Source organism: Rhyacophila brunnea, unplaced genomic scaffold (genome assembly GCF_057557595.1).
Source record: "Rhyacophila brunnea isolate RB1 unplaced genomic scaffold, BYU_Rbru_1.0 scaffold_8, whole genome shotgun sequence".
Classification (NCBI taxonomy): Eukaryota; Metazoa; Arthropoda; class Insecta; order Trichoptera; family Rhyacophilidae; genus Rhyacophila; species Rhyacophila brunnea.
In genome coordinates, this window is record NW_028233350.1 from 31,901,032 (window position 1) to 31,929,018 (window position 27,987).

At 35.9% G+C, this 27,987-nt stretch overlaps 1 protein-coding gene across 1 annotated transcript; it reads left to right on the forward strand.

Moving 5' to 3' along the window:
• Window positions 1-1,473: 1,473 nt before the first annotated feature.
• Window positions 1,474-27,979, forward strand: arr (low-density lipoprotein receptor-related protein 6). Its single transcript, XM_085958618.1, has 20 exons — window positions 1,474-1,984; window positions 3,079-3,299; window positions 7,603-7,793; window positions 9,376-9,666; window positions 10,115-10,299; window positions 13,751-13,971; window positions 14,705-14,878; window positions 15,309-15,542; window positions 16,538-16,679; window positions 17,151-17,315; window positions 17,838-17,982; window positions 18,511-18,638; window positions 19,151-19,304; window positions 20,304-20,581; window positions 21,378-21,623; window positions 21,995-22,394; window positions 23,209-23,391; window positions 23,866-24,037; window positions 25,977-26,200; window positions 26,869-27,979. Exons 1-20 carry the CDS (start codon window positions 1,888-1,890, stop codon window positions 27,830-27,832), a joined length of 4,815 nt encoding a protein of 1,604 aa, XP_085814744.1. The 5' UTR covers window positions 1,474-1,887; the 3' UTR covers window positions 27,833-27,979.
• The last annotated feature ends 8 nt before the right edge of the window (window positions 27,980-27,987 follow it).

The following is a 27,987-nucleotide window of genomic DNA, read 5'->3' on the forward strand; positions in this document are numbered from 1 at the left end:
ACATGCATGGTGTTAGAGGACCCGCCGCTGATCCACACACCCACTAGTAAGGGAGATTTTAACACTATCAACACAGCTTCGAATGATAGGAACAAACCCTAAATTCTTCTGGATAAGAAGTCACACAGGGATAGCCGAAAACGAGGAAGCTGATAAATACGCTAAACAAGCCACTACAGATAAAAGACCTTCAACCTATACATACTTCCCTCTAAGTTACGCAAAACAAAAACTAAACGAAGTCACAATAGAGTTATGGAACCACAGATACACAACATCCGCCACAGGATCAATAACACAGAAATTTATTCCAAACATAAACAACTCTGCCATCACTCTTGCTAGGAACATAAAAATATCACACGAACTCACACAAATACTCACAGGCTACGGAGCGGTGCGAGCTTATCTAAAAAGATTTAAATTGAGGGATGATGACTGTTGTCCATGTGACGGCAACACAATATCACAAACTGTGTGGCATGTCATTAACGACTGCCCTATACTAGCAAGGGAGCGATGGACTCTCAGGACTCGGTGTAGACAGCATAATCATGAAATTGACCTCCTAAAGTCTTACGAAGTACTAAGCAATAGAACAACACAAAAACACTAGGACACAAAATATTTAATCCTGGCCAAAAAGAAAATTAAAGATATAAATGGAGAAACCTTATTAACCCCACATCAATGCAACTAACCCACCCAACCACCTTGTACGAAAAAGCAAGGGCATGGGGATTAAAAAAAATCATATTGTCAACATGAAAACAATTAAACAAGTGCGCGATTAAGAAAAGCTTTGGGCAAAAGTAATTTTTAAAAACCTTTGTCATACCGATAAATCTTATAAATGGCTACCTATTCATTAAGCATTATTTATATTATGTATATTTAAAATAAATAAATACGACAATTAATTATTGTGCTATTGTACTACTACGACTAATGTAATATTAAACTAGTATTTTGTTCTATAACTTTTGTCCGTACTATGTACGATAATACTAAAAAAGCATAGGTACCTAGTACCCTGAAAATACTAAAAAAGGACCTCAGAAATTCTCAAATATTGGTAGGTATAAATTACAATAGGATGACATCGCGTACCTACTATAATTTTTGCCGAAATAAAATTTCTTGGGTCTCGTACTTTATTCGGTAGCAAAAAATGGCAGCACGTCTATTAAATAGACAACTATGTCTGTGGTTGTTTTAAATCAGTGCTGCCAACCGTACTATAATTATAGTATTTGTACTATAATTTTGGTCCGCGTACTATGTACGATATAAAATAGGTATAGTATGCCCAAAATACTATAATTTTGAATATCGTACTATAATTTAATATAAAAGAACTATATTTCGGATTTGCCATTTCGCAATCGAGTGGTCTTCGAAAATTTGGAATGGAAATCTGCGGCCCGCGGCGAAATATTCCTCCTAAAAAAAACAAGCCGACTATGAAAAATTGGGAAAATTTTCATTTTCAACAGATGACAACGCGTACTATATTTTATCCCCAAATACTATAATTTTGGAGGCTCTGTACTATAATTCCACTTTCAATATATGGCAACACTGTTTTAAATGTCTATGTTTTATTATTATCTATGGTTGTTTTGTTGAGGGTGTCGAAATGTTAAAATGTGTTTCTTTCGTTGATAAAGAATAGGCCGTAATCTTAAATTTCGGTAAACAAAATTGAATATTTGAAAAGTTTGTCCGAAAATATCGGATTCGTAATCGTGTCTATCGCATTTCGACCGATAGCTGTTGAAGATTCAGACCATACATTTGTAAAAATTCTGAGGAATTTATGAATGTTATAAAATGTAAATAAACACCGAATGAACTTACGGTGAACTTAGTTCGAGGAGCAAAGCAATGAATATTTGGAGACGTATCTATATCTTAATTTGCACAAACATATACATTTATTCTTCCTGTGTCATATTGTTGCTTTCTTTCGATAATGCCGATGGTAAGATAATACTAAACTTATACTACTTGCCGAATGTCCTTAACATCTTCCTTCAAATGTCATTCTAACATACGCGAAGTATTCAATTAATAATTACTTAGCATTTAATTACATCGTTAATAATAAATTTAACTTGATTTCATATACTTAAATGGTATTCGTAATGTAGTTCAAACAAGTTTTTATTACCCATTTCAGTTGGGTGATGAGTAAAATAAAACATTCTTGTACTTATTCACGCAGGGATTACAAAAAAAGGGAAGTGGGTTCCCTTCTAGGTGTTGCTGTAAGAAGGTATAACTCTCGAGTGTGGACGAAATGGGATAAACGTAAACATGTGTTAATTTCAATATTTTCGTCTGTCATAAACAAATCATGCATTCAATATTGGTAATATTGAAGGACGCTCAGTTTTGTATTTCTTGCTTTTTATGGCATAACTGGTACCTATTCACTAAACAAAATTGGCTTCAAAGTCTTGGTCTATAATATTATTATGAATCTGTTCTATGTACTCACGCATGTCAACTTTTTCTTTGGGATTTTTAATCGGGATATAGTATTTTCCTGATTTATATGGATAATATAATTTGGAACAACTCAGATACATATCTGATGATAAAATATTTATACCGAGCGGTAGTTGAACTTACAACAATAGCATTCTGAGCAATTTGCTTCATGAATATGCTAGGTGGAATACTAATCTTGCGGAAAAATTCCTTACAACTATGTGTCCGAGGTGTTATTTCAAATTCCGTTAATATTGTCTACCGTGTTTTGTACTTTTGAATCAACGTAGTAAAAATACTAGGTTTGTGGGCCGAAAGATTGTCATTCAATAATCAATTGCATAAAATTATGATCTCGTAAATGTTGAATTTGTATTTCATATTAAAAATGTTCATTATATCGAATAATATGAAAAAATCTACGACTTACGTTCATAACAATTAATAGAAAACAATTAATTAGTGTTTCTTTCCAAAAGATAAAAGTCATCAGAAACATAAATAGAATATTAATCCATCGTCGCTAAACAGGATATAACATGGACCTATTTTCAAGTAATAATCTATTCTATTGTTTTCCAGGATACACACCTTCTTTGGGCACAGTGCTCCTATACACGACCGCGCAGGACATCAGGATTACAAACACTTCTCGGCCGGGGAAAGTTGCGGCGATAGTGCGTAATTTGGAAGATGCTCACGCCTTGGATTTTTATAGCCAAGGAAAACTCATTTGCTGGAGTGACCACAAGAAAGGTTCAATTCAATGTGCCGGCTATAATGGAACACAAACTGGGACAAAGGTTAGACCAAGCTTTTAATCAAATGATTTCTACTATTGACTGACAGTCCTTGACTGTACATTGGGCGAGGATTGTGCTCCGAATAATTTGGATGTCGAATAGCGCTCTCAACGGGTTGGCCTCAAGGCTTTTATCAGTGAAAGAACCATGGCACTCATAAATTAGTGGAACTATCTGAGGCATTTAATGTTTGTTTTAATATTCCCACACTACATGTTTAAAATACAAGACAGCGCGGACGACATGAACGGACACTAAATATCCTAAAAATTATGAAAGTTTGTGCGCCTTCAAAAACCATTTGTACATTGTGCTGAATATGTAATGAATATGCAATGAATCGAATTGAGTCTATGTTGCTATGACCATTTAAACATGCCCAAAATTTATTTTGGTAAATGTGCCGCAGATGCGCGCATGAGATTTTATAACTTTCTTTTTAGACCAAACCAAACCTAATCTAACCTACCGCAACCTAGTAGTAATATAATCTTAGTTTGTGATAATGCGCGCATCTGCGGCAGAATTACCTTAATTTTAATAAAATTTTGTTACCTGAAGTGGTCGAGCGGTGATGTGTCAGCTTACAAAGAATATGGGTCTCGGGTTCGAACTCCGTGTCGGGTAAATTCACATGTTTTTTCAATTTGTCTTTGGACCCAAATTATGGACCTAATAGGCAGATAAAGTGGCTAACATCCATTTCTCATACAACACAAGAATCTGATACAACCTCTACTCTGTCGAGGCCCATATGCTCTGCATAGGATCGAACATGGTAATTTACATTAATTAATTAGTAAATTGATGAATAATTGGCTCGTGTCGAAAGGAGAATTAATTTTAAATTCAATAATAAAATAGATAATTAAATTAGTGCACTTCCCTGTAGATTGTTATCTGTAACTAGGGTGTTGTTAGTAATATATACCATGTAATTATAGTTACTATTGTCGGTGACAAGCGGAATATATGGGCGTCCATGGAGTGAAGGTTATGTTAACCCCAATTGAGTTGAAGTACAAAACACATAGGGTAAATGCACTGGTATCCGGACAGTTAACTATTTTCTCACCTTATTTTCGATTATCTTTTCCATTTTTAGAAGAAAACAAAATATGTTATGATTTATAAATGTTTACATATATATTCTTTTGGTTTATAAATATTTTAAAAATCTATATTTAGGTAAATTACTATCATATTTCTCATGTTAAGAAAAATGGTTGGTTTTTTTAGTCTCCGGACACACAATCTTAGTTTCCGGACGTACTATTTTTAGTGGTCGGACAGATTATTTCGTATAGAAAATAAGACAAGTTTTGGTGTTAAAAAAATATTTTTTCACGTTTAAACAATTTTAGTTAATACAGTGATGCAATAAAAGCAGAAATAGTTCACAATGAGCACTCAAGCAACTGATAACTTGAAAAAAAAACATATTTTTATTTATTCAATGTGTTTCTTTCATATAGTTCTGTCGAAGTAATTTTGAGTGCAAATTGAGCAAAGCAAAATTAAATAAAAAACTGAACTTCATAAATCAAATGGTAAAACTAATAAACATCTCAAGTGAGTTGACCAAATTTTGACATTAATTTTTATTACATCCAAAAAATCTCAAACTGTGTAACTTTTGTTTGTGTTCTATAATATGCAAAGCAGGCTTACAAAAAAAAAACATACTTGAGAACTGCTGGCAACTAAATTATTGCCATTGATAATTTTAAAAAGGTTCAACACTTCAGTCACCATAATTATATTTCCAAACACACTAAAATAAATTTCAATACTAATCCTAATCCCTTCTCTGACGAAAAATAAATGTTTTCTAGTGCTATTTTCAATCATAAATATAAAAGAGAACTAAGTGTAAAAAATCCATGCTTGAATCAAGCACTCTTCAGTAGTTTTACAGAGAAAAAAATGCTTCAGTGCTATACCCCCAACCCAATAGCCTGGATATGTGACTTAATGTCTAAACACCTACAAACCCGGAACCGGGGTTCAACGTAATACGGGTGTCTGAGTGATTATACGGGTGATAAACATATTAATTTAGGTCTAAGTTTAAACAAAAATTACATACAAAATCTTTTAGTGATGCTTCACTATAAGATAACATAGACATTGTCGTGCATTTGCGGTGAAACCAACGAACACATCCATCACAGCCAATGTTCTTTAATAATAAACCATCCTCAACATCACTTTCTAATTCATCAGAACATTTTGGCAAATCGCCTTTTTCGCTTTCCTTTTTTTTATTTGTCTTCTCTTTTCTAAGGAAGACCTTTCATCTTTTATGAATTGCTGTACTTTTGTCATCTTTCACTTTTTCTTCTATGATCTTCTTCCACGCTTCCGAAGAAATGGCGCTTGGTGCTTTGACAGTGTCTTATTATTCTATTTTTACTCCCAAATTGAGTAGGTTTGGGGTAAAAAAGATGAGATTTTAATGTTAAATTGCCCACACTTGATGAACTGGTGCTTGTATTTGACGTACTCGTACCAGCTATTGGAGATAATTGTGTAAATACATAATAATTAATTAGAAAATAGCTTTGTCCGGTCATTCAATATTGAATTTTAGTCGCCGGACAGCAGGATCAAAATTATAAAATCGTGTCCGAAAACTAAAAATATTTACAATTCTATGTTTGTCCTTTTCTAACTTGTATGAAACCAAGCAAGCCTCGATGTGATACTGTACACACACAAATACTCAATGTCTCTTATAAATTCAGTGCCCGGACACTGCGTCCGACAACTAAAAAAAGATAAAATTTTGCACTTTAGTTGCCGGACACCAAATATTTAACTAAATTTAACAAAATACATTATTTTTATCATTGAATAATATACAAGAACATATTACTGAATAATATGAAACATCTTTGAAGCGAATAAATGAAATAATCATAGTTTTAACGTACTTTTTGTATCCTTCGTTCACTAATTATTTTTTAAGAAATCGAATATTTTTTTTTGTTGAGTCAGCATGTGCACCACTACTAATGTAATACTATAGAATGAATTCATTTGTGCTTGACAAATATAATTTTATTGGTCAAGGAACAATACAGGCACAATATGTGAGTCATCCTTCATATGAAACTCTCATACTTTGCTTATTTTCGTTATATTTGTACAAAACTGTCCGTATACTGAAGCTGTCCGGGGACTAATGCAGTTACCCTATCAACACATTTTTTATAGGTTTTTTTTTATTTTTATAGAAGTTACTAGTATATACAGGGTGGGGCGTGGGAACTTCCTCTTTTGAAAATGAAATAAAAAACTAAGTACATACACGTTTCAAAAAATTTTATTCTTATTTTTCGCCTGTCACACAACATAAATAATAAAATCTTTTAAATCTCGTACTCCATTGTCAATACCCTGATTCAGTCGAATTCAGAAATTTTCCAAAATGTTTTAAGATAATAATATTAGGGGATTATAGAAAATAAAATTTTCTTGTTTTGATTTAAATATTTTTTTTATAAAGATTTGTTTTAAATGAACAAGCACGGTCTACTCTAAGTGTGGCCTGAGTGGACAGCATTCGGCGGGGCGTGAGTGGCGTGCGCTGGCAATATGTTCCCTGTCTACTTGTCACAATGCGAACATAATATTATTTCCATTAGATAGTGTCTTATCTAAAGATTTAACTCATTTCTATATACAGTATAACCTCGTTTTTACGTGCCCGGAATTCACGTTTTCCCGGCAATTGCGTGTGTTTTTTTCAGTCCCGATGTATTTCAGTACATTTAATACCCGCATTTACGTTTTTCTTTCCCGCGATTTACGTCGGAAATATTCAAAATATGCGAGTTACGCGCACTTGACAATGATTGGGTCGTGACATTCGAACGATTTTTCAATAAAAATTTTAATTGAATGTTGTTTTTTAATAAAACATTATTTTTTTAGAAACATAAAATTTAAATGTTCTTTTTTTCAATACCCCCCTTTTACATTTTCTCTCCAATTAGGTTTTTTTTCTTCAGTCCCTTAAAAAACGTAAAATAGGGGTTATACTGTATCTAAATCGCAAAGTTAAAAAAAATTAAGCAAAACATTCTTAATACAATTTCAATATGTGTCACATTTATTAGGTATTTATTATGTAACCTGTGGCCGCGAATGTGTTAACCATAACCTCTACAGTTATGGGTCTTTCATTTTCATGATTACAAAAAAGAATCAGTATGTTCTTAATTACATACAATTTTTTTTTTCATATTGTGTAATACCCAATAACACTGATCTAACTTGTATTTGTCTTCACTTCCAGTTTAGTGTGGTAAGCAGTGGGCTGAATACTCCGAATGGCTTGTGCATCGATTGGTATACGGAGAAGGTGTACTGGACCGATGGAGAGACCAACAGAATCGAGGTGGCCTCCCTAAACGGCACGCATAGGAAGGTGCTATTTTGGTCTGACATCGACCAACCCAGAGCCATAGCGGTGATGCCAATGAAGGGGTAAACATTATAAATATAGTTCACGTGAGCCGTTTTAATTATATGTCACAGCTGAGGATCATGGCTGCTCCATGATAGAGCACATCACTATACGGTTTAGTATTAAGATGATAGCATAATTTTTGAAGAATGGTTTTTAGCCAATCCTTCAAAGAAAGGAAAAAGTGTGGAGTAAGTCGCTTACACTCTGGATTCTAATGAAATGTTAATTGTAAAATAGGTCAATTCTGATGGAATTTGATCCTTGCTTTATTGATAGCAGTTATTGTGTGGTTGACATTTCCTTGAATTCTGTGGTCTGTTTTTACACAATATTATCATAATATACGGAAAAATAAAAATCATTTTAATGCATATCTCGATGATGGATTTCCCTGACCTTTAATTAAAACATCATGTGCTTTTTTATTTATTTCTATTTTCTTTGACATTCCTTTCTTTTTAGACTATCATAACATAGAAATCTATACACTCCATTCCACAGTAATGTGACATTATCTATACCAGTGGTTCACAACTTATTAGAAAGAATGGCCAATTTATCCAGTTTCTAATTTCTCACGGTCCGCAGTGCGTAAAAGTGTTGAAAAATAATGATATATTATACTAGACGTGACATTTTATTATTTTTAATTTAATAGTTACATAATATTATTATCAGCTACTTCAATCACTCCACGCTGCATTACGTAGATATGTATTTGCACGATAGAACTTAGTATATAAGAAATTAGGATTTTGTTTAATGAAAAATTTGGTGATGCCGTTTGTGTGTCACTGATCCATACCAATACAATTTTTCTGTTTTTGTAATTCCACTCATATTATTTGGAGCAATATCCTTGCATGGGTAATTATGAGGCACAGAGTCCATAGAAGACGATATGGAATGTGCTTGACTGCAGGCGGCTTACGTCACATGTGGCATCCTCAGAGCACACGGCATGAGACCACCCACCGTACTCTGTAGATTATGCTAAAATATATTATCATCACGTCACATGAGCTCGGCTAGAACCATCAGAACATTCAATAACAATTAAAACTGATAGCCTACAAAAACATTGTGTCATTTATCTGTCATTTGTAACTCTCTTACTCTCTTCCAAACTACCAAAATCAAAGATAAGTGACTATAAAATGTGTAAATTTGCAGATAAAAAAACCGCTGACATGAAAATGGAAATCATGTGTGGCGGCATTGAGGGGGAATAGCTAGTTCATTATTTTGAAACGCAGTCAAGTAAAGTTTGTATGACAATAGGGTAGATTTCAAATCAATAGCGCCAATAAGAAAAAAATAGGTTTTGGCAAAACATGACTGGCGCCAAACTTCATGTGGCGTTAAAATGGTCTGTTTAGATGTGTCACGTATTACTATGTTTTGCAATATTTGTTTGCATTGTATTTTGTGTGAGCAGTCATACCATTCGCAAAACTGATGCACGCACCGTTGCCTCACCAAACTCTGGATTTCGTGTCTTACGTAGCATACCTGTGGCATATATAGTCAAGTCAGTGGCAATTCGATAACTCTCGATCCGATGACTTTATTATAATTCTGTTTAAATTTGCCTCTCAGGTTGATGTTCTGGACGGACTGGGGCGAAGTACCGAAAATTGAACGGGCGGCGATGAACGGCGACCCCGCCACCAGAAAAGTCATTGTGAACGAAAAAATATTTTGGCCAAACGGTCTCACCCTGGATTATGAAGCAAAAAAAATCTATTGGCTAGACGCCAAGTTGAAGTTTATCGATGTCATGGACCTCGACGGGAAAAACAGAAAGACCATCGTCAAAGATGGATTGACTTACGCATTTGCTCTCACTACATTTAATAATAGGTTGTATTGGACGGACTGGGAGACATGGTTTGTTATTCTATGTACTATTCTTTGTAATCTTAGAACATGTAATAGAATTAATTACCAGGTATAAAGTATACTGAAAAATTACATTTGTGTGAATATATGTGGGCGAAACAGGTGTCATATTAAATAATTTTTATGTCACAAATTCTGAGGGATTTAAAGAAGTTTAATTAAGGTATTTTGTAACTTTACAGAAGATCAATTATTTTAAATAGACTTTTTAATGGTGTCATCATAATTATATTTTTCACTACTTACATATCCTGCAAAAAATATTTATTATGTTGTCATTCTCAAGGATTCTCTCGTAGATAACTCTGTACTACCCGCATGGTGGGCGTGAGCCAATCATTTATGTATATAGTTCATTATAGCCATTTCCGTTGTCTCTCGATAGTTCATTCCTGCTGATGATTGTACTCTAATAGGAGGATTTTTGCATCGGTAGGTCTATTCTGATGTGGGATATGGGTGCGAAAGGTCCGATCAAGGATTTGATCAAGCCGGGCCAAGTTCCGGTCGATATCCGAGTATGGGACTCCAATCGACAGCCTGCGCCCACTTCTTTGCAGCCCTGCCAACAAAACAACGCCAATTGCTCACACCTCTGCCTTCTGTCATCCGAACCTCAAGGTAAAATACCAATTGATTTAATAAAAATAGATTGATTGTGTCAATTAACTGACAAAAACCTTTGGAGACAGGGTGAATTTTTCAGGATCACTTAAAAGGCCATACTGATTACTAAAGTTGATATAATCCATTTATTATTCATTTATTTCAAATAAATTCTCTAAATACCTATTTATAGGTACTTATTGCATTTTTCTGTAATTTATTTATATTTTAAGTTAATTTTGTTATCAGTGGAATCAAGAAAACATTTCAAATATGTATAGGTGTTGGTATTTTTTTTACCCTTTTTAAGTCGACGATAGAAGTAAAATAATAAAATAAAGATATACTAAAACTGGAGCTAAATAATAATACAGTTTATCTCAGATGTAATGAGGAACGCTTTTGTTGACATATTAGTTTATGATTTTCTCCATACATTTATTCACTTTTATAACGAGCTACTTCTCGGGTATACCGAGCAAAACTGTTTGTGTCGATCGTTTAAAAACAACATTTTCGACCCTAAGCAATAAAATCCGACCGGAAAAAATCTTTTTTTTGAAAAAAGTAAGTCACCCCGACGGGGAATCGAACCCTGTATCTCCCGAGTTTTTTCTATTGGTTATTATATACTCTATCAGAAAGTGTTTTTTTCAAAATAATATAATATGTTCAATAATCAGAATGATATATTCTTAAATCTTGTGAATTATTCGTTGAATAAAAGAAATAGTTAATTATAAATTATTAGCAAGTGCAAGTAGCTACATCTAAAAAATATTGGAGAAATTCCACGACGTCGGTTAGTAATCAAAAGTAATAGTAATATACCTACTTTGATTTAAGAAACAAAAATCGATTGCCAAAGTAGCTGATTTGGAAGGAACGCTGATGGGTAGGTATAGTAATTGACCAATAGTTAAAATTTGTTCGCTATTAGTATGTCACGCCGTAGCATAATGGTAATGCGACGGATGAGGCGTATACTCGGGAGATACAGGGTTCGATTCCCCGTCGGGGTGACTTACTTTTTTCAAAAAAAAAGATTTTTTCTATTGGTTATTATATACTCTATCAGAAAGTGTTTTTTTCAAAATAATATATGTTCAATAATCAGAATGATATATTCTTAAATCTTGTGAATTATTCGTTGAATAAAAGAAATAGTTAATTATAAATTATTAGCAAGTGCAAGTAGCTACATCTAAAAAATATTGGAGAAATTCCACGACGTCGGTTAGTAATCAAAAGTAATAGTAATATACCTACTTTGATTTAAGAAACAAAAATCGATTGCCAAAGTAGCTGATTTGGAAGGAACGCTGATGGGTAGGTATAGTAATTGACCAATAGTTAAAATTTGTTCGCTATTAGTATGTCACGCCGTAGCATAATGGTAATGCGACGGATGAGGCGTATACTCGGGAGATACAGGGTTCGATTCCCCGTCGGGGTGACTTACTTTTTTCAAAAAAAAGATTTTTTCTATTGGTTATTATATACTCTATCAGAAAGTGTTTTTTTCAAAATAATATATATTTATTATATATTCTTTTATTTTTTATGTTACTTTTTTATTTTTCTTTTTTATCTTTTGTATATCATTTAATTATTCATTATTCTTCCTCATTTTTCTCATCTAATCTTCTTATGTAATTTCTTTATATTTATGTTATTTGTACTCTCTATCTTGTTAGGCTTAACTATATTATAATGTATATATGGAAACTTTGCTGGTTGCAATAACTTTTTATTATTATATTTTAAATTTCTGTAATCAATATGTAACTGTTTGTTTTCCTTAATAAAAAAAAAAAAAAAATGTGTTTTACTCACTCAAACACCACACCATATCAAACTGACAAATTGAAATAAAAATAGATTTTATAAATCAATTAATTCTTATATTAAATATATCGTACTCTATATAACTAACATCATAAAATGATAGCTACATCTATTATTAAGTAATTTCAACATATGAAAAAATCAAAATATGATTAAAAATGTTTGATTTTCACCATGTACTGCACCCTGTAACAGCGGTGTAACAGTTTAATTTATTTTGATGAATATAATATATATTTGTATTGATTTGGTGAAATTGTGGTATTACAATTATAACATAGTACATTCATATCGTTAGAATTTAATTTTTGCGTAATGTTAAATATTCTTTAATTTATCGTTTTGACTAAGCAGTATGTGTAATTCTATATACTCTATGGGCAACGGATTCTTTATCAATGGAGAGCCCAATAATTGTTTTTGACAAATCTCTTCATAGTTACCATAAATATTTCACTCTTTGGTTACCTAACTGTAGATATTGCTAACGCATTACTTACTATACCAAGTAATATTAATATTATTATATATAATAATATAAATTAATATTAATAATATCTAATTACATATTATTAGAACTACTAATAATTACACCTTTTGCCAAAAAGTCAACTCTCACAATGAATCAGATATATTTGCATAATTTATAAATCAGCAATATCATTTTAAAGTAATGCAAGTTTCTCAAACTTTTTTAGTCTACCACCTAGAGTGCGAAAATTATAAGTTGAAGTGTCATGGCCGCCGTCGTGGCGCTGCGATATATTATGAAAGGATTGTCGGTATTGTAGTTCTCGAAATGGCCACGCTTCATGTTAAACTTGCTGCAGTCTAGTTTTAGAGCATATTATATAGTATATAGCCCTTCCCTAGAAAACCTTCCACATATCTAAGATGAAGCTTATAAGCTGAATAAATGGTTTCTAAGGCCAATGATTAAATTAGATGCAAATCATTTCATATTGGTGATTCGTTTTTAGATGACATCTCGTCATCATTCCGTGAAAACCATTCCATTTTTAGTCCATTTTTATCGAAAATGACATTTCTCGTATTTTAACATTTTCTACCCACCAAAAAAGTCCCTGAGCAGGATAGTTTTGTATCGATGTGCGCAGGAAATACGTAACTAAGTCCGTTTGTAAAAAATTACCAAAAAGAAACAGTTAAATGGCACTGTTTTTCGCTAATTTTATTTTTGCAATGATAGCTTTTTGTTGTTTTTTACTAGTAACTTTCGTAACATTTTATTTTGATATTATTAGTCTAAATGCGAATAAGAATGCGAAGCTACAAATTTTGTACTCAAAGATATTTTTATCAATACAGCACGAGATAAAAATGCCTTGCATTATGTTACAAACCTAAATAATTTTTTATGAAAAATCATTAAAATAATCATTAAACAAAGCAAAACTTCAACAGCCGACTGCTCACCATTTCAGTTCTGTTTTTAAAGAGAATATAAATTTTTCACTAGTTACCAATTCAACCATACTAAAATCGATCTTGCAATTATCAAATGTATGAATCACTCTTTCTATAGTCAATACTCTTTGATTTTGCTCCTTTTTACACTATGTACCTTTATTACTAACAATGTATGTCTCTATTTCAGGATACACATGCGCATGTCCGACGGGTGTCAAACTGCTCGACAAAGAGCGGTGCGCGGACGGTCCTCAAGCTCAACTGATTTTAGTGCAACGGAGAGCGATATGCCGCGTCTCACTCGACCTACCTGACTACACCACTTTCCCCATTCCTTTACACGGAATCAAGTCAGCCATCGCCGTCGACTATGATGCCGCCCGCAACTTTATCTACTGGACAGATGATGTAACGTTGCAGACACATTTTCTAATCTAATATCTAACAATGATAAAATTGCACAAAGAATTGCCACCTTTCACGTCAAACTGGATCTTTATCCATGTTTTGTCCCCGGTGGAATAAATGCACATCACATAGAGTTTCCTGTAGCTCCGTCGACTACACCTTGCAGGTGATATTTAGCATCTTGAGGAAGAGGCAGCCCATATTAATTTCTGAACCCTTGAGGCATCTGTAATAAACACACACATCATATCTTCACTTACAAACTACTTATCACGGTCCGATGTCATATCTTCACTTACAGAGTAAATCTGGATTGCATGTCTTCTGACTACATCTCATTGGATAGCAAAATAATTACACATTGGGATGCAACAAATTTTTTCATAATTAAAACAATGAGCGTTTTACCATTACGCCATAATATGTACCAATAGTTACCAATTCAATCCGTTTACGGAATACTTGTATTTAATATTTTTTCACGGCTGTCTATTGTTCAATGTAGCGTTGGAAAATATCATCAAAGACTCTAATCCAAACAGGGATCAAATATGATAAAGCAACGCAACTCCTCGGATACGCCGATGATATAGATATAGTGGTACGATCGGAATCGATGTATAATGTGATTTTCTAAAGCCAGTTTCAGCCGATGCGCATGAGTGTAGGGATAATCAACTGTTTAAGAGTATGAATAAGATACTCTCATGTGGCATTTGAATTTGTGTTGAAGGCCCGTATGATATCCCGTTCGCATTTGGACGGCACGAACCAGTCCACTGTGGTGCAGCGGGAGGCAGGTAATCCAGACGGGATCGCCGTCGACAGCACGGCGGGGAACCTCTACTGGACGGACCCCATCGCTGACACCATCACCACCTCTCGACTCGACGGCTCAAGTCCAAAGGTATTTTCACTCTCACCACTTCACATCCAAGTAATATAATAGTCAATATACGCCAGTAAACAGTCGATAGCAAACGATTATATAACATTGCATTTTACCTTAACTTGTAAAGAAATGTGTTTGTCGTTTGCTGACAGCTGTCTTATTCTTCTGGTGTAAACGTTTGGTTTGAAACTCAGCTATAATTATTTAAAATGAATAACAAAATTAGAAGGTAAATAAAATGCCTAGGTAGTTAAAATCATTTTTATAATGTATTTGTATTAATATGAACAAAAATGTATTATGGTAAAAAAAAATCATGTATTATTCACTGGTAAATTTTTCTGTAAACCCGCCAAAAATGATAGTCATAATTGATTTATTTAAAGTATTAAATTTAGTCTCGATATTTTGGTTCTTGAACATGTATCATTATCTATTCGATCAGGTGCTCATAAATGAAGACTTGAGTGAGCCGAGAGCCATAGCAGTGGCTCCATCTCTCGGCTGGATGTTTTGGTCTGACTGGTACGTGAAGAAACCTAAGATAGAACGAGCCTCCTTGGATGGCACCGACCGAATCCTGCTGGTGTCTGACCGTTTGGGTTGGCCTAACGGTATCGCTCTCGACATCAAAGCCATGAACATCTACTGGGGTGACGCGTACACACATAAAATTGAGGTTTGTAGATATTTGAGGTAAATCAATATCTGTTTGATGTATTTCCTTTTTTTATAATGCACTAACTCACCATCTTCAAGGCATGCTCGCCTTTCATTCTCTTGAAGCTCGTAGGTCACTTCTGCTCTTAAAGCATTTTTCCCTGCTCTCACGTGGTATCATTTTCAATCCCGATATTCTACAAAATTTAAATTTTTACGCACCCGTCAATTACATGCGTGGTCGCAGCCATGAGCTATTTTGGGTGAAAGCTGTTTCCTCATGTCAGGCTCACCAGGCACCAATAGCGAGGGCTGTGCGGTTGTTCAATGCACTCCCTAGAGATGTAGATATTTTTGGCGATCCATTATATATTCTGTTTTTTAAATTCTTTTTTATTGTTTAATTTGTACTTTTTGAATCATTGTTGTTTTTATAATTTTATTCTTTTGTATAAAACTATTTTTGCTTTCTTTTTTCCTCCACTTTATTTTTTCTGATTTTCCGAACTGATTACTTGTAATTTTTATTCTAAATGTCATGTTGTGAACGTCCTGAATTAATAATTTGTTATGTACTCAACGTATCTTTATCAAATAAATAAATAAAAAATCTTTCAAAACTTATTTCTTGGTTCCTACAGACCATATTGTCCAGAGGCTCGACAGTTGAGTTTTTTTGAAATTTTTGAGCTCAGATTATGTTGATATCGAGTCGCATGCTGTGTGAATTCACACAGATCAATGGCTTAATGGAAAGAACCCTCACTTAAACACTGATAGATGCAGGGCTTCGAACCACTATTTTTTTCATTTCGGTTTTTATTCCGATTTAAAATGATCATTTTCTATAAAAATTAGCTTATTATATTTTTTTCCCGCAGTTTTTATTTTTCAAGGGAGGGCCTCAAAAATATTGGCTGTCCCTTGTCTCAAATTTACTTTGTAAAGCCATGACTGTGATACCGTTACTATGTTTTGTGAATGAGTTATTTATTATGTTATTTGTATATTCAGTTTTGCAAAATGGACGGATCAGATAGAAGAGAACTGATCGGAGATAATCTCCCTCACATATTTGGTCTGACACTCCTGGGGGACTATTTATACTGGACTGACTGGCAGAGAAGAAGTCTTGATAGAGTACATAAGTTAACAGGTAATTTTTTCATCTATTAATGTCTGCCATTTATCATTGTCCTTTAACATCTAGTATATTCTTTATTCACTGCTGTTCCTGCATTAATACCAAAGGCGAAGATTCAATACCAAAATGCTTATTTAATTTTTAACTTGATTAGAAAAAAAATATTTAAATATGAGAATGAATAGTGTAAATCAATTTATTATTCCATTCGTGTAATGAAATTTAGCATGAGTAACGCCACATTTTACTTCAGTATGAAATTATTAATAATTTGCAATTGTACGGAGATAACTAGCACTTTGGAGAAATAAGTAAGATTCCCATAAAAAATAGATACTATTTAAAATAATAAGTATTCTACGTACACATGTGGTTGAACCTAATACAATATGTATAATGAATAGACTTTTCCAATATCTTCAGAATTTTTTGTTCTGATATCTACACAAGGTGTAAACTGTAATCCCATTTGTTTGTTCGAAGGCGCTGACAGAGAAGTGATAGTGGAACAACTTCCAGACGTGATGGGCCTCAAGGCTTTCAATTCTGACGACGGAGCTGCAATAAATGAGTGCTTTTACAACAACGGCAACTGCTCACATCTATGTTTCAAGAGACCGACTGATTTTGTCTGCGGATGTCCTATCGGTAAGAACACCAATAAAGTATCTTAACGTACCTACAGGAATATTAAACAAAAAAAATCACTCCTGCAAAGTGAAGTTGTATAAATATGAAGCCCTTTTTATGAGGAATTATGGTTAGCTATTGCTCTGAACGAAACAACAGGTCGTCTTTGCCAAATGCGGAATTCAAATGTCCACCTACAGCGCCAGGGACGGTTGCTCTACCGATATCGTTGGCATTAATGTAAAATACCTACCCCATTTACATAATATATCAATCATGTATGTAGGTATATAGCAAACCAATTTATGAAAATCAGGGGTATATTAATACTGAGAAGATATAGTGGGTGAAAAATGGTATGGGAATTCTAAATATTGGTGAGGTGAGACTCCAGAATCCAGAAGATTGAACCAGTTGGAGAATGTAAGGTTTAGCGCAAATATCTCTACGGGGATTTAAAATATTGATTCATATTCGATCAAGGGTTACCGTCAGTCAATAATATATGTAATGTGTTTCATTTTGTTTTTGTACGTACAGGTTTGGAGCTAAGCAATGATAATAGGACTTGCGTGATACCTTCCGCCTTCCTCCTGTACGCCCGTAAAGATAAAATCGGCAGGCTCAGCATTGAAAATAGAAACAGCGATGCGTTTCTTCCTATCAAGGATATCAAAGATGCTTGGTGAGATTCATTCACTTCCGCTGAGCTTATTAAATTCTGTTTATTTTATTGTTAAGGCAAACCTTCTTCAATTCGGATAGATCTTTTATATACATATGAAAGTAAATCTGAAAAAAGGTTACTTAGGCTAATGATTAAATTAGCTGCAGATTACTTTGCATTGCAGAGATTTCTAACAATCTTCACACCGAGATTAAAAATAAATTTTGTAACATGAAAGAAGTTTACTCATAAACAATACATAAGCTAGTAACTAAAGCGAGACATCAACAGCAGGCTGCCATTTTCTTTTTTATTTACGAAGCGTTTGATGCTGCCTAAGCGGAAGATAGTAATTTAACAATTCAACCATACTAAATAATGTTCCTAAATACTAGTTCAATTTATATGGTAGTACACAATATTATTTTTCGAATGGTCTTCTTGACAAGCAAAATATAACATACATAATAGCAATAATTGATAATAAAAACTTAAGTTTGTAAAACAATTCAAATCCATTTTTAAAATGCTTAATGTTTAATGTAGTGCTCTCGCTGTCCACGTTTCCGATGGAAGAATCTATTGGGCAGATTGCAAAACGAGAAACATCGGCCGATGTGCAGTCAACGGATCTAATCCCGAAAAAGTTATCGAGTGGACTAACGTGGTTGAAGGTATAATATTATGATGAATAATATTTTCTTTTTCGGTCACCTTTTTCAGGTTGTGGCTTATATTCTGTTACCTCCCCTGTCATAATTGCATAAAAAGATATTTTAATTTGGTGAAAAATCACATTACAATTATTCATAAAATAAACAATTCACGTGGATCACATCACATCACATTCTTTAGCACTTTGTTATCAATCATATTTTTATTCACTTTACTAAATACTCCGTTTCTGTTAAAACCAATGTGAACTCCTTCGTCACATTTTAGTTGACTGTCACTGCTTGACAACTTTTACTACGAAGAATGATTTATATTTAATGCGTAAATATTTTAGACCATCCCCGAAATAATTGTACTTACATCACGATCGTGAGTGTTGCCGAAGACCACTCCGATGAAAGTATAGTTGTATTAAATATTAATAAATTTCATTCCTTCTACATAATGTACACACACGCGATATTTATACATAACCATGACAGTACTAATTGGACTCATATTTTTTTCTCAGGGTTAGCCATAGACTGGGCGGGAAACAATTTATACTGGAGCGATTCAGCAGCTCAACGAATAGAAGTGGCTCGAATGGATGGATCGCACCGCAGAGCACTTATTTGGCAGGGACTGAGGAAACCAAAGAGCATAGCGTTGGACCCCACTAAAGGGTATGTTGTAACAACCCAGTGACCCCCACGTCCTGAAGTGGGCCCCCATGCTAGGAACCTTGATGGCCCCCTCCTACCTATCCAGTGTGATGCCCCATATCAGTGTTTCTTAAATGGTGTTTCGTAGAACCCATTCAGCGTATTTTTTATTGTACATCAATTATTGAGTTTGTTGGAAGATAATAAGATCATCAATAATATGAATAATGATTTAAATGAATAATTATGCCATAGCTAGTGTTATAATTTTTCTTTTCAATCACTGAACATAATATTATATACTTCACTATACAGCGGCCGCTCGTTACATGACTGTGCGTAATTTTTTCATATACGGGGCAAATAAACAGTATTTGCAGATGAGAATTAGTTCATTCATACGAATTATTCTATTATTAATCCATTCAAAACTAATGTATACAACCATCTAACCATTCGAATTTTACTTTGCAAAGAAATCATTCATACCATAATCCATTCAATATCAACTTATTACAATACATTAAAAAAAAAATATACAATCAACTTATTCATTCTATCAATCCATTCATAAAATAATTTCCGAATCGACTGAGTAGGTATTTGGTATTTACTAATAGAAATAGAAAATTTTACGAACTGTAGTGCTCGATAATTTTCCTAATATTAAAGTGTGCTCATTTTTTTATTTATTTACCTACCATGGACGGACACATGCAGTAATAATCTATAAATACCTACCTGACATGCAAATCTGCTAAAAATTTGATCTGGCATCGACTTTCAGCACCGCAGCCGAATAAAACCTGCTTCAATGGTAACGCTTTGATTAGCACGTGTTGGTGTAACAATTTTTTGCGTAACTCATAGAAACAAAAATTTGTTAATACAATCTTCACTCTGTGGAGGCTGCTCAAACACGCTGATGTAATCTGTCAGGTCACTCATAATAATATGCACAGATGTATGTAATTTGGAAGCTGTTTTTATTATTAATCTGGTCTTTTTGTATACATTCAGGTATATGTATTGGTCAGAGTGGGGCTCGAAGAGCATTAAGAGGGCATGGATGGACGGATCGCTGCCGACGCTTCTGATGGATCAGATCGGGCGGGCGAACGCCCTCACCATCGACTCAGTGAAGGGTAACCTAATCTGGGTCACGCTAGAGCCGGCCGGGATCGAAATGTCCGATTTGGACGGCCTCAACAGGAAGAAGCTGATCGTAGAAAACGTGGTGATGCCTTTCGCCTTGACACTTTATCGAGACTATATCTACTGGGCCGATTGGAATACAGGTATATATTATGAAGTGTTTTTATATAAATCAGTTAAAATCATTTTGTGCATGTATTTCGTAAAGCACATGTATTCTGAAATAAACATATTTTAATACATCATCAGCTGGGGTTTTGATTCACTGCTGGGTGAAGGCCTTCCTTAGCTCCTTCCTCTCTCCTCAATTTCTAAATTTTAGCTTCTAGGATGGAATTGACTCAAATTCACATGAAAGATTCACATTATACCCATGAATTAGTGTATTTCGATTATTTTTCAAGTTATAGAGGTTTCACGATTGGTCTACTTATCCAAATAACAAAAACTTACATTGGTTTATGGCGCTATGTCTAAGAAATGGAAGCGGTGACCCCACAATATATATATTATATTTTTATCATAAGATGAATATGAACACCTATTTTTTCATTTTGATTTGCGCGAAAACTATAATGATATTAATGAAAAGTCTATTTCCATTAATAAAGTCCAAATGTGATCAAAATGTGACAAACATACATATTCTATGTGTAATGTCACACATTATGTCATGTCCATAACTTGAAAAACCGCCAAGCGCATTTATGAAGAAAATATTTTAAAACTTAATGACAGAAACCAATTAATTAAAAATAAATCTATTATTGTTCTAATATAAAAATACAGCAGAAAAAAGAAAATAACGTTCAAACCAATCATTTATGCTTGAAACACAAAAATAATGTGCCCGTATTTGCCGTTTGCTATATGAGACCCAACCCTAGAATATAGATTTTCCACTGTATTGAATTTAATTGTTAATGTATTGAACTACAGGCGATATTGAAAGTGCTTTAAAAAGCACGGGAGGAAACAGAAGTCACATAAAATCAAATCTGGAATACATCTCCGACATGGTGGTCTACCATCAGTCCCTGCAGCTGGGAACGAACCCGTGTTCCGTCAACAACGGCGGTTGCTCACATTTCTGCTTGGCTGTGCCCGCCTTCCACGGGAAACTCGCCTTCAAATGCGGCTGCCCTACGCATTATCACTTGAACAAAGATAACAGCTCATGCGCAGGTTAGTGTTTAATACCAACCTAACAACAAAATTATATTACATTATATATTATGTATGCACCTGTTTATTATTACAATAGCAGTAAATGAAATTAATTGTAATGTCTTTCGTGTCCAAATTGTTCTACCAAAATGATTATTTTTATTGTAGTTTGATATTTAATCTAGTGTTGTGTATCCTATTAATTAAAAAATACATATTTTTATAAATGTTAGGACTGTGGACTAAGAATAAGTGATTCTTTTTTTATTGTCTCACATTAATTGCATTAGACATTTTTTTTTAATCACAATATAAGAATCTGCAATTGAAACTGTCCTCTCATAACTATGCAACTGTATTCCCTCAATAATGTGATTTTGTAATGGCAGCGCCTGTGGAGTTCATAATGTTCAGCCAGCGCAACGGCATGGGACGAGTGATGACGGGCGGAAACGACTGCCCCGACGCGTCTCTACCTCTCGCCGGCCTGAAGATGGTGCGCGCCCTGGACTACGATCCCCTACACCGCAGAGTCTACTGGATAGACGGCCGCACAGAAACCATCCGACATATGTCTGAGACGGGTGGCGGAACGCCCGTCGTTCTGGTCTCCGGATTGATCTACCCCATCGACATGGCCCTGGATGCGATCGGTAGAACCATCTTCTGGTCGTGCGCCAAGACCAACACCATCAACGTCACCAGATTGGACAACGATTCTTCCATCGGAGTGGTGGTTCAAGGAGCGGGAATGATGCCCAGATACATAGCACTGCATCAGAATAAAAGGTAATCGTCATAGTTGTTATTACATTTCAAATTAACCCGCAAAGAAAGCTAGGCAAACTTTCGGTTTTATTTTATTTCCCTGCACAAAACTGAACGGATAATGACCATGTTGTCACTCATTGATGTGAAACTTCTCTCTCTAAATGAAATTTCCCAGTATTTCTGTTTGCTTCCTCAATCCATTCCTTTGCCTTTTAATTTATTCAACCTTCATACTGAGGAACAATCACTCTTTCTATACTCATCAAATCTCAAATCAATAAAATAAACGTGATAGATATGATGTGTCATAGAGTATGACAATTATATATTGAGAATTGAGATGCGGCTATTTTGTAAGTTAATTCCTGACACTAGTGCTACGGTTGCCGCCTCAAGGCAACACCATAGATAGGCATGTATGAAGCTCCACACGAGTCCACGCAAAGTTGGCCGAACTCTGCAGAGACGCGGTTCACACAACATGCATACCAACTCAAATATTCGCTTATCACTGTAATATTGTAAATAACCAACCGCCTTGTATACAGATTTTTTCCAAGTGATATCCGTGTTATTTTGGATAACGAAAAATAACAGAAACATTGTTTGAATAGCTCTAATCAAGGCAATAAAGTCGCCTATGGTTGAAAAATGTTGCGTACAACTACTCAAATTTTTGAGAAAGATCACATAAATTCAAACTTAAGCTAATGCTGTCATTCGATGTAAAAGATCTTTTATTTATAATATAGTAAATAAAACAGTATTTGATTTTTTTCTCACTAACTGCCAATAATGCAATCATATATTAAGCGAGTTGAATTTGTTTCAGGCTAATATTCTGGTCCGATGTGGGAACGGGGGCAGTTCACAGTGCCGGAATGGACGGGGCGGGTCGGGTAGAAATCGCCAAAGCACCCAACATCACAGCGCTCGCCGTAGACCCTTACACCGACACAGTCTACTGGGCGAACGCTAAACAAATTTATGCCTCCTCGTTGAATGGCGACGGAAGGTAAATCACGAGACCACATATTTTTTTTTGATTGGTTCTACAATCCAATGTTAATCTTGGCTACCTCATGAAAAGGTTTCTTATCAAATATTTTCAACAAGAAATGGATGATAGCCAGGTCGTGCTGTGTCGTGTGACATCTCTGGATCCCCTTTGTAATATTCCCATGTCCAAACTGTCCCTGAATGTACACCTAGACTGGCTACTTTCTGCAATTTTTGGATTGTTTTTCACATACAAGTATGTGAAAATTACACATTTCTTCATAAATAGATGTCTTTTGATAACTTACACCTATTCGTTTGATTATGTAGTCATATTAAAACGTGTTTCTCAACGTAACTGAGATTTTGTGATGTTCGATGTGAAAGTCTTTTGCCGCATCGTCAAAATAAACCTCGACGTTTGAGTAGTGTGTACTTATCCTAGGACCAATATGGTATACATAATAATAAATGATTTTTTATTTTGCAGGCGAATAATCTGGCAAGGCGGCATTGTGCAGTCATTAGCGGTGCTATCAGGAACCTTGTACTGGATTGACGGGGAGAAACAATTGATGCACTTGCCTCTCAACAAGAAAGATGCCCCCGCGCACCCCGTTATGCATGTCCTGCATATTACCGATGTTGTGGCCGTTTATAAGGTTGTCAAATCAATTTGCTACATTCTTAACTATTATAAAATTTCATGGATCGTTTGAATAGTTGTCAAAAATCCATTCTGTTCATTTTGGTACTATACTGCGACCATCATAGTGATGGTCATCTTCTTATGTGGTGCAGCATTTGAATGAATCACATCGTTATTATTGTAAACAAACCATAACAGATTTTTAATTGCATAACAGCAGTATAAAGGGGCCGAGAACTCAAGCGGCAGAAGAGACAACTTCACAACCTATTTATGCATGAAAAATGATTCATATATGAAACTGCCTTGCATGCAAAGTTATAAGTTATATACGCTATTACTGCTCCCAGTACACCTAATTCTAATACCCCGTTGACACGTGCGTAGATTCACTGTGCACAGTAAGAAAATGTATGGGGAAACATATATTATCCTGCAGTTGGCAAGATTGCGTGCATAAATCAAACAAGTGTGGACAGTTCTGAATTCAACGCGCAAGTAAGATTATTTTCGATCTGCGCCAGCGCAGTAGAGCGATAGGGGCGAACATGCCGGTAAAAAAACAAACTACTCATTTTGAGTTTAACCTATTTTCAATACGGCCTGTCAGATAGTAGGTACTATAAAATGACAACATCGCGCCTCGCGTACTCTTGAAGAATGAGATTGGAGAGACAGTCAGCACTTTTACGTGTAAACCGTCATTGTCATGATAGTTTAAAATAATCACTATTGCTGTCAGTAATTCCATGCACGTGTACAGGCGCTATAATAATGCTCACTAGACAGTCCAGATTTGACTTTCACATTTTGTTGTTGTGTTGTTATTTTTATAGTAATGTGTCAAATTTAAATATTTTGGCCTGACTTGTATGCTGTCTCCAAAAAAATGTGGTGGAATGAGAACATTTTTACGTATATTGAAAATTTATAATAGTTATATAGAATTTTTCACACAAATTGTTGCATAATATTTGAGTTTGAAGTAAATTTATTCAGATTGATTATTCATTCACTTAGTTCCCTAATGTGCTCAGGCCTTCAGCGCAACTATTCTTAACATTTAGCACTTTAACATGTTTTCATTATTTTCATTGGTCCAAATTAACAGGGAAGGCATTCCATTCACAAGGCGGTTATCTTCAATAATTGGTAAATTCGTAATACGGCAAAAATTTAGGTTGGTAGACATGTCGGTCAAATTCGGGATGTTTGTGCTGGCCGATACGCCCGAACCCAAAAATTTTATATTGAAACGTAAAATATATCAACATAACCTACAATTTTATTAGTCATGTCATTACGATCACAGCATGTGGTGAAACAAATATTATGTTACTACTAGCTGCTACTAGCCACTCGATATTTGACAGCTCGCGGGGAACTATAAATTAAGGCGGCAGCCGTGACGTAATTATTTTTCTTAATATACGCAATATGTAAAGTGATAAATGTGATATATTTAACACATGTAGCACTTTTTGGATGTTAAGTTTGTTTTGTTTTTTAAATTTTTAACACAGATAATTTTAGAATCACTGGATTGGTTTAATGTTTTCATGCACTCTTTAAGCTGCGCGTCACCGTTTCGAATCTTATGTCAGACAAAATTCACAGGTGTGTTTTTACAGTTCTAGCTAGAGCAAGAAACCCTATGGGTTGAGTGAATGACTGACTAGCAATCACTCATAAAAAAAGTCTGTTAATGTAACCACCACTCCGTACCACTGAGACCCATATATTCAACTTCGGCTTGAAATGCTACTGCAACAGTACGTTATAACCTGTCATCTCAAAGGCATGTGCATTATACATGGTGATTTATTTTGTCTGACCGATTCGTGTTACATAATCTTATAGGTTGGATTAAAAGAGAACCCACAGTCCCAATCTATTAGATAAGGCAATTTATAGCAAGCAAACAATGTCAAACTTACTGTTGTCGATTTCAGTTGGACCAGAAAAACATGTGCTTTGGCGGGGGCGGGTGCGGAGGGGTGTGCCTGGCGCATGGCAGCTGTGGGTGCACGCGCGGGCTGTCACAGGCCTCCCAAAATGGGGACGCCACCCGCTGCGGTCCCCCGCCTCCCTGCGACGGCAATTCTTTCACCTGTCAACCCTCTAAGTACCCTCACTACGGGAAGCAGGTCAAGGACTGCATACCCATCGGATGGAGGTGATTGTCATTTGCATTATTATACTTCATGTTTTTAAGGTCCGGTGCTATTGAATTTGGTCTTTTCACTATATAGATATCTTTAGGATAGCTCCTGTATTGCAAGGGTTGCCTAACATACACCGAACAATAGGTTATTGTTAATGGTCGCTACTGATTGCCTGTACATGTTCACAGGTTCCATTATAACTATTTCCAGAGATATGTAATAAAAAAAAAAAATCTCAGTGAATTACAAAAATGTTGAAGGAAACTTTCTTCTATAAAGACAGCCTAATTATATGAAAGTGAACCTGGGAAGGAGGTTAATAAGACGAATGGACAAATTATGTTAAGATTCGTTTGTAGTAAACATCACAACACCTACTACTCAATAGAATCACTCGAGTTAGTAGGCGCCCATAGTGACGTGCATCACGGCTTCGAATCGTGCATTTAGTAAATTAAAAAGTTGTTTTTTAATGTGTGTTTGAATCCAGTGCATGGACCTAATAAGTTGAGCAATTGGTTAATATCAATTCATCATAAAAACAGTCTGTTAAGAATGCTCTTTCAGGAGGCAGCCACACCAGATTGTAGAGCCAAGGAGGAAAATTGTGTTTTATTGACTTTTCGCATGTTGTCAGTGGACAGATATTTATTTATTTTGTGGGGATGTCTGTCAACAGATGTGACGGGCAGAAGGACTGCTCGGACGGATCGGACGAGGCGGACTGCGCGCGCTGCGAGGGCAAGTTCAAGTGCGGGGACGGGGAGTGCCTTGAAACGGAGCTGGTGTGTGATGGGGCGGAGCAGTGTGCAGACGGGGCTGACGAGGCCAACTGCTGCAGCGGCCCGCGTAACTATCAGTGCCCCGGTACTCGCGTTTGCATCCCCGCTCGCTCCCTCTGTGATGGCTGGGAGCACTGCGCCGACGGGGCTGATGAGGCAGAAGCCTTCTGTGCGCAGCGGCGGACTACCCGCCCCCCTGAAAGGTTCACCACCCTCTACATCATCGGAATGCCCACCATCCTAGCCCTGTTGGCGCTTCTGGCGGGCGTCTTCATGTACTGCCGGCGCCGCATGCTCTCTCTCGAGCGCCTTTCACCTGATGATCGCGCCGACGATCCGCTCAGTCCTAAGACCTCAACCCGGGGACGGAAGCCGCCGGGCTTCAGGCCGGAGGCCGACCGTTCGCGGAAACCCTCCGATGCTGTAAGGATGTCTGCCCTCACCGGGAAGAGCTCCAGCGGGATGGAGAGGAACCCGGGCACGGGCGCGTCCAGTTCCGCGACTAACGGTTCCAGCCTGGCCGGGAGGTACCCTCGTGAACCGCTCAACCCTCCCCCCTCCCCAGCTACCACTGCGCCCTCGGCCAGCGTTGTATCCCGCCACCGCCCCTACCGGCACTACCGTGCCATCAATCAGCCCCCTCCTCCCACCCCCTGCTCTACCGACGTGTGTGACGAGTCTGACTGCACTCTCTCCTATCCCGCTCTGCCCATGAGTGCCGGTGCCTTTCTGGAAGCTCCACCTCCCACCCCATGTCCGCCCTCCCCGCCCTTCCCTCCATCTCCCTCATCCAGATCATCCGCCTGCTTTTCCCCCTTGCCTCCGCCGCCTTCCCCCGTTCCTCATCCCTATGACTCGTAACATCGGCCTCCGCCTCTCGGATCGTCGCGTCTCTTCACGTTTCCGCTTCTGTCTGTTGTGGCGACAAGGACAAACGGCCCCTGTCCATTCATATTCACAATCATCTCTGGCCTTTATTCTAAATTATGTTTCACAAATATGCAAGACTTCTTCCT